The sequence below is a fragment of the Hemitrygon akajei genome, chromosome 1, assembly GCF_048418815.1.
Source record: "Hemitrygon akajei chromosome 1, sHemAka1.3, whole genome shotgun sequence".
Classification (NCBI taxonomy): Eukaryota; Metazoa; Chordata; class Chondrichthyes; order Myliobatiformes; family Dasyatidae; genus Hemitrygon; species Hemitrygon akajei.
In genome coordinates, this window is record NC_133124.1 from 45749118 (window position 1) to 45757103 (window position 7986).

At 41.3% G+C, this 7986-nt stretch overlaps 1 protein-coding gene across 3 annotated transcripts in view; it reads left to right on the plus strand.

Annotated features, from left to right (window-relative positions):
• atp6v1h (ATPase H+ transporting V1 subunit H) overlaps positions 1-7361 on the plus strand; it is an 85070-nt gene extending 77709 nt beyond the window's left edge. For all 3 annotated transcript variants that reach the window (XM_073042412.1, XM_073042421.1, XM_073042430.1), the window contains one exon: positions 6913-7361. In XM_073042412.1, coding sequence (XP_072898513.1) covers positions 6913-6973 — 61 coding nt within the window. In that variant the 3' untranslated portion in view covers positions 6974-7361. The remainder of the gene's footprint in view (positions 1-6912) is intronic.
• The last annotated feature ends 625 nt before the right edge of the window (positions 7362-7986 follow it).

Sequence of the window (7986 nt, forward strand, 5' to 3'; positions counted from 1 at the left end):
TAATCCTGCTTCAGTACTTGGTGTTTTGTAGAGAGGTGGAGAAATGGTAAAAACAAAGGGTAGGTTTCCTTTATGATTATTATTAATTTCTGAGAGATATTTTGTGTTGCTTACAAATACAGATTTTGTGCAACAAATTGAAATGCATTTCAGTGAGCCATATTTTGGTACCATTATTTAATTATCACCTAATAAATTCTGCCTGCACAGACGGTAACCCAAATCCTTCCATTCCCTGCACGTCCATTAGGTTATCTGAATATAATGCCTGTTTATACCATTGCATCGGGTATTTGACTTTTTAAAAACTAACTTCACATCTCCCTATTACTTTTAAGTTACAGTACATCCTTTAGTATTTGACATTTCTACCCTGGTAAAAAGACTCAGACTACTTAACCTATTGATGCCTCTCATAATGTTATAAACCTCAGGATTGCTGCCAGTACTACGTGATAGTGATGGTAAGAATTGGAAGAGATGGCAGTTGAATGCGTGGCCGAGGAGTTGGCGCAGGGGGCAGGGTTTTAGATTTTTGGACCATTGGGATCTCTTCTGGGGAAGGTGGGACCTGTTCAGATTGGATGGGTTGCACCTGAACTCGAGGGGGAGCAATATCCTTGCTGGTAGGTTTGCTGGCATGGTTCGGGAGGGTTTAAACTAATTTGCAAGGGGGATGGGACCCGGAGCGATAGAGCACTGAAAGAAGTGCATGGAGTAAAGACAGATCTAACATAGAGAAAGGCTTTGAGGAAAGAGCAGCAGAATAAAGGGTATAAAGGTAGTAAGGTAGAAGGGCTAAAGTGCATGTACTTCACTGCAAGAAGCATCAGGAACAAAGGTGATGAACTGAGAGCTTGGATACATACATGGAATTATGATGTAGTGGCCATTACGGAGACTTGGCTGGCACCAGGGCAGGAATGGATTCTCAATATTCCTGGATTTCAGTGCTTTAAAAGGGATAGAGAGGGGGGAAAAGGGGAGGAGGGGTGGTATTACTGGTCAGGGATACTATTACAGCTGCAGAAAGGGTAGGTAATGTAGCAGGATCCTCTTTTGAGTCAGTATGGGTGGAAGTCAGGAACAGGAAGGGAGCAATTACTCTACTGGGAGTATTCTATAGGCCCCCTGGTAGCAGCAGGGATACCGAGGAGCAGATTGGGAGGCAGATTTTGGAAAGGTGCAAAAGTAACAGGGTTGTTATCATGGGTGACTTTAACTTCCCTAATATTGATTGGCACTTGATTAGTTCCAAGCGTTTAGATGGGGCAGAGTTTGTTAAGTGTGTTAAGGATGGATTCCTGTCACAATATGTTGACAAGCCAACTAGGGGGAATGCCATACTAGATCTAGCATTAGGTAATGAACCGGGTCAGGTCACAGATCTGTCAGTGGGTGAGCATCTGGGGGACAGTGATCACCGCTCCCTGGCCTTTAGCATTATCATGGAAAAAGATAGGATCAGAGAGGACAGGAAAATTTTTAATTGGGGAAGGGCAAATTATGAGGCTATAAGGCTAGAACTTGCAGGTGTGAATTGGGATGATGTTTTTGCAGGGAAATGTACTATGGACATGTGGTGGATGTTTAAGGATCTCTTGCAGGATATTAGGGATAAATTTGTCCCGGTGAGGAAGATAAAGAATGGTAGGGTGAAGGAACCATGGGTGACAAGTGAAGTGGAAAATCTAGTCAGGTGGAAGAAGGCAACATACATGAGGTTTAGGAAGCAAGGATCAGATGGGTCTATTGAGGAATATAGGGTAGCAAGAAAGGAGCTTAAGAAGGGGCTGAGAAGAGCAAGAAGGGGGCATGAGAAGGCCCTGGCGAGTAGGGTAAAGGAAAACCCCAAGGCATTCTTCAATTATGTGAAGGACAAAAGGATAACAGGAGTGAAAGTAGGACTGATTAGAGATAAAAGTGGGAAGATGTGCCTGGAGGCTGTGGAAGTGAGCGAGATCCTCAATGGATACTTCTCTTCGGTATTCACCACTGAGAGGGAACTTGACGGTGAGGACAATATGAGTGAGTTTGATGTTCTGGAGCATGTTGATATTAAGGGAGAGGAAGTGTTGGAGTTGTTAAAATACATTAGGACGAATAAGTCCCCGGGGCCTGACGGAATATTCCCCAGGCTGCTCCACGAGGCAAGGGAAGAGATTGCTGAACCTCTGGCTAGGATCTTTATGTCCTTGTTGTCCACAGGAATGGTACTGGAGGATTGGAGGGAGGCGAATGTTGTCCCCTTGTTCAAAAAAGGTAGTAGGGATAGTCCAGGTAATTATAGACCAGTGAGCCTCACGTCTGTGGTGGGAAAGCTGTTGGAAAAGATTCTTAGAGATAGGATCTATGGGCATTTAGAGAACCATGGTCTGATCAGGGACAGTCAGCAAGGCTTTGTGAAGGGGCAGATCATGCCTAACAAGCCTAATAGAGTTCTTTGAGGAGGTGACCAGGCATATAGATGAGGGTAGTGCAGTGGATGTGATCTACATGGATTTTAGTAAGGCATTTGACAAGGTTCCACACAGTAGGCTTATTCAGAAAGTCAGAAGGCATGGGATCCAGGGAAGTTTGGCCAGGTGGATTCAGAATTGGCTTGCCTGCTGAAGGCAGATTGTTTTGGTGGAGGGAGTACATTCAGATTGGAGGGTTATGACTAGTGGTGTCCTACAAGGATCTGTTCTGGGACCTCTACTTTTTGTGATTTTTATTAACGACCTGGATGTGGGGGTAGAAGGATGGGTTGGCAAGTTTGCAGATGACACAAAGGTTGGTGGTGTTGTAGATAGTGTAGAGGATTGTCGAAGATTACAGAGAGACATTGATAGGATGCAGAATTGGGCTGAGAAGTGGCAGATGGAGTTCAACCCAGAGAAGTGTGAGGTGGTACACTTTGGAAGGACAAACTCCAAGGCAGAGTACAATGTAAATGGCAGGATACTTGGTAGTGTGGAGGAGCAGAGAGATCTGGGGGTACATGTCCACAGATCCCTGAAAGTTGCCTCACAGGTAGATAGGGTAGTTGAGAAAGCTGATGGGGTGTTAGCTTTCATAAGTGGAGGGAAAGAGTTTAAGAGACAGGATGTAATGATGCAGCTCTATAAAACTAGTTAGGCCACACTTGGAGTACTGTGTTCAGTTCTGGTTGCCTCACTTCAGGAAGAATGTGGAAGCATTGGAAGGTACAGAGGAGATTTACCAGGATGCTGCCTGGTTTAGAGAGTATGATTATCAGAGATTAAGGGAGCTAGGGCTTTACTCTTTGGAGAGGAGGAGGATGAGAGGAGACATGATAGAGGTGTACAAGATATTAAGAGGAATAGACAGAGTGGACAGCCAGCGCCTCTTCCCGAGGGCACCACTGCTCAGTACAAGAGGACATGGCTTTAAGGTAAGGGGAGGGAAGTTCAAGGGGGATATTAGAGGAAGGTTTTTCACTCAGAGAGTGGTTGGTGCGTGGAATGCACTGCCTGAGTCAGTGGTGGAAGCAGATACACTAGTGAAATTTAAGAGACTACTAGACAGGTATATGGAAGAATTTAAGGTGGGGGGTTATATGGGAGGCAGGGTTTGAGGGTCGGCACAACATTGTGGGCCGAAGGGCCCGTAATGTGCTGTACTGTTCTATGTTCTTATCAGGTCTCCTGTCAGCCATTGATCTCCAGTAAAACAATCCATATTTGTCCAGCCTCACCAAAGCCTTTACATGCATCCGATAATGTTGCCTAATGCAAGTTTTGTATAGTTGCAATATGACTTTCTGACTTTCATACTCAATGCTGTGTCCAGTGAAGGTAAACATGCCATATACTTTATTACTCTATCTACTTGTATTGCTGTTTTCAGGGAACTATGGACTTGGACCTGAAGATCCCTTTGTATATCAGAGCTCTTAAGGATGCTGATACTTATTGTAGACTTTTCCTTGTACTTCAGCTTCTAAACTGTAACACTACATACTTGCCTGGATTAAACTCCACTTGCCTTTTCTCCTCTCATATCTGCAAATGATCTATATCCTATTGTATCTTTTTATAACCTTCATTATCAACAGCTCCATCAATATCTGTCATCACAATCTTTTAATCAGCCATTTACTAACTCATAGAAGTCACATATATATCATAAACAAGAGGTTCCAGCAGTGATCCCTGCAAGTAGAGTGGGCCTGTGTGCTGGACAATGTGGAGATTAAGGAAGAAGTGCTGGATCTTCTTAAAAACATTAAGATTGATAAATCCCCAGGGCTGGATATGATAGGTTCTTGTGGGAATTGAGAGAAGAAATTGCAGGAGCATTAGCTATGATCTTTGAATCCTCTTTGGCTGCAGGGGAAGTGCCGGAGGACTGGATAATGGCGAATATAGTTCCCTTGTTTAAAAAAGGTAATAGGGAGAAACTTGGGTCTATAGACCAGTGAGTCTTACATCGGTTGTATGCAAACTACTGGAAAGGATTCTTAAGGGTAGGATCTACGAGCATTTGGAGAAGTACAGTCTACTCATGGATAGTCAACATGGCTTTGTGAAGGGAAGTTCGTGCCTCACGAGCCTGATTGAGTTTTTTGAAGAGGTAAGAAAAGAAATTGATGAGGGTAGGGCAGTGAATGTGGTCTACATGGACTTCAGCAAAGCATTTGACAAGGTCCCTCATGAGAGACTCATCCAGAAAGTCATGAGGCATAGGATAAGTGGAACCTTGGCTGTTTGAAAAAAAAAATTGGCTTAAATGAAGAAAACAGGGTAGTTGTGGAAGGAAAGTTGTAGTGTTCTTGCACAGGTGTAAAAACTCTGAACTAAACACGCAGTATAAACCGGTCAATGAGGCACGGTCCCAGTAAGATTAACCGTTTACTGTTCACTCCTCCACATTAATGTAATGGTGAAAACTGTTGATAAAACAATACAAAATATATACAGTATTTGTTTCCTTCTTGGCATCACATTTACATCAATACTTGCAAAAATAAAACTACAACAAACTATATTACATTAAAGTACAACATAGTCAGAATCTACCTACGCCATCAACTGCTTTAAATACACTTCAACACAAACTATCTGCAACTCTTTGAATAACAAAGAACATAAACTTTATCAACCGTCATTACTTTTAACAGAATCAGCGTTAACATTTTTACTTCAACATATTTATTATCTTATGAACTTACGGCGTTGCTTCTATGATGTTTCTAGTGCGTAGAAAGAAAACTTTTCTCGCGCTGATCCTGCACACACAAGCCCCCTCCTTCCCGTTTCTCCAAACCGGTATTTTCCCACAGGATGCAGCGAAACCAGGTGTGATGTCATCGCATGCTGTGATACATCACAGACAATGAATTTACGTTCAACAACCTTAACTAGAAAACGATTACAAACGAATTACTGAAGTGAAACTATAATAAACTAAACGAATGCCTTAAGGGCAACACAAAAGTATTCTGCCTGGAGGTCGGTGACTAGTGGAGTGCCGCAGGGATCTGTCCCGGGACCCCTGCTATTTGTGATTTTTATAAATGACCTGGATGTAGAGGCGGAAGGATGAGTGAGTAAGTTTGCAGATGACACGAAGATTAGAGGAGTTGTGGATGGAGCTGTAAGTTGTCGAGGGTTACAAGAGGATATAGACAGGCTGCAGAGTTGGGCAGAAAAATGGCAGATGGAGTTCAATCCGGACAAGTGTGAGGTGATGCATTTTGGAAGGACAAACCAGAAAACTGAGTACAGGATTAATGGTCAGTTACTTAAGAGTGTGGATGAACAAAGGGACCTTGGGGTTCAAATCCATACATCCCTCAAGGTCGCTGTGCAGGTTGATAGGGTAGTTAAGAAGGCCTATGGGATACTAGGCTTCATTAACGGGGGATTGAGTTCAAGAGTAGAGAGGTTATGTTGCAACTCTACAAATCTCTGGTGAGACCTCACTTAGAGTATTGTGTTCAACTCTGGTCATAGGAAGGATGTGGAAACTATGGAGGGGATGCAGAGGAGATTTACCAGGATGTTGCTTGGTTTGGAGAACAAGTCATATGAAGCAAGGTTAGCAGAGCTGGGACTTTTCTCTTTGGAGCGTAGAAGAATGAGAGGGGACTTGATAGAGGTCTACAAGATTATGAAAGGCATAGATAGGGTGGATAGTTAGTACCTGTTTCCCAGGACAATAGCAAACACCAGAGGGCACATGTACAAAATTAAGGGAGGGAAGTTTAGGGGAGACAACAGGGGTAAGTTTTTTTTAATTAACACAGAGGGTTGTGAGTGCCTGGAATGACTTGCCAGGGATGGAGGTGGAGGCTAAAACATTAGGGGTATTTAAGAGCCTCTTGGACAGGCACATGGATGAAAGAAAAATGGAGGGTTATGGGGTAGTGTGGGTTTAGTACTTTTTTTAAGGATTATACAGGTCGACACAACATGGAGGGCTGAAGGGCCTGTACTGTGCTGTAGTGTTCTATGGTAAGGGAATTAAAGGTTATGGGGAAAAGGCAGGTAGATGAAGCTGAGTTTATGGACAGATCAGCCATGATCTTACTGAGTGGCGGGACAGGCTCGATGGGCCAGATGGCCTACTCCTGCTCCTATTTCTTATGTTCTTATGACCTTGAAATTGCTCACCCTTTCCACTTCTGATCCCTCAATGAGAACGGGTGTGTGTTCTCTCATCTTGCTCTTTCTGAAGTCCACAATCAATTCCGTCCATGATTTAGTAATACCACAAATATGTTTGTGAATTGGTAGATAAAGCAGATGTTTTCTCTTAAACTCCCATTTTTTAATGTTTCATTGCTTTCAGCTTTCACTTTGAAGGAAATAAGCAATGCATTTGTCTGTGTAATAAAGACCTTGTATTTAAATGAATAATGTGTGTTCTTTTAAAAACATAGTAAACGTTTTCCATTATTTTTAGGGAATATCTTGGAAAACAACTACAGTCAGAGCAAGCTCCAACTGTCACCACAAGAAGCTGAATCTTACCAAAACTTCTGCAATCTGCATTGAAAATGTTCTTTCTTTGTTTATGGTATATGGAATTCTCTCTGGATATATTGAATTAAGGATATAATATAATTTCATTGTTTTATTTGTTGGCATGGTGCATTTCTGTAAAGTTCAATGTACTTGGCAATATAGTTAAAAGATACTGGTGAAATAAAATGTCTTGCTGTATTTGTCAGAAATACATTGAGTAACCTAAGGACCTGTTTGATTAGTTCGTTACTATATCTAAATGCTTTCAGTAAAAAGTAACTGCACTTCATAGCATCAGATTATCACCTGTATATCAATGTTTGGTGCTGTCTGTATCTTGATGATTATCACAGATTTCAATACAGTAAATTATTAATGAAAATTCAACATTTAAACTTGCATTTCTCTGACTAAATCTTTGAAATCCTAGAAACATAATGAGCTAGTTAAATATTATAAACATGAGAAATTCTGCAGATGCTGAAAATCCAAAGCAACACACAAAATAATAGAGGAACTCAACTGGTTAGGTAGCATCTATGGAAATGATAAATATTACTTGCATTAATGCCATTGATTGACATGTATAAGATAACTTATTGGAAATGTTTTTTTACGACCAATCTGAAAGACTAATCTTGAACATATGGAGGAAGTTGTTTAGTATATAATTTTACATTGATTATTTAAAGGTAGAAAAAATATGCTTGAAGAATTTTGCTTATGTTTTGCTTGAAATAACTTGGTGAATACACTTATAGAGCCTGTATATTGTCATTTTGCTTGTAAGTTGTTTTTTTTTAAAACAAATGGAGAAGTCTAAAAATGAGTGACAGTTTTGTTGTATTATGTATCTGGGCCATTTAGATTAATTTCTCCTTGTTTGGCTGCTGAGGATCATAGAAACAAATACACTATGCTTTATTAAAGTCCAGATAACAGATGGGCTTTACCTGCCTCAGCTACCAGACTTTTTATTCAGAACCCATTTTGGCTCGAAATCGGTTCATGA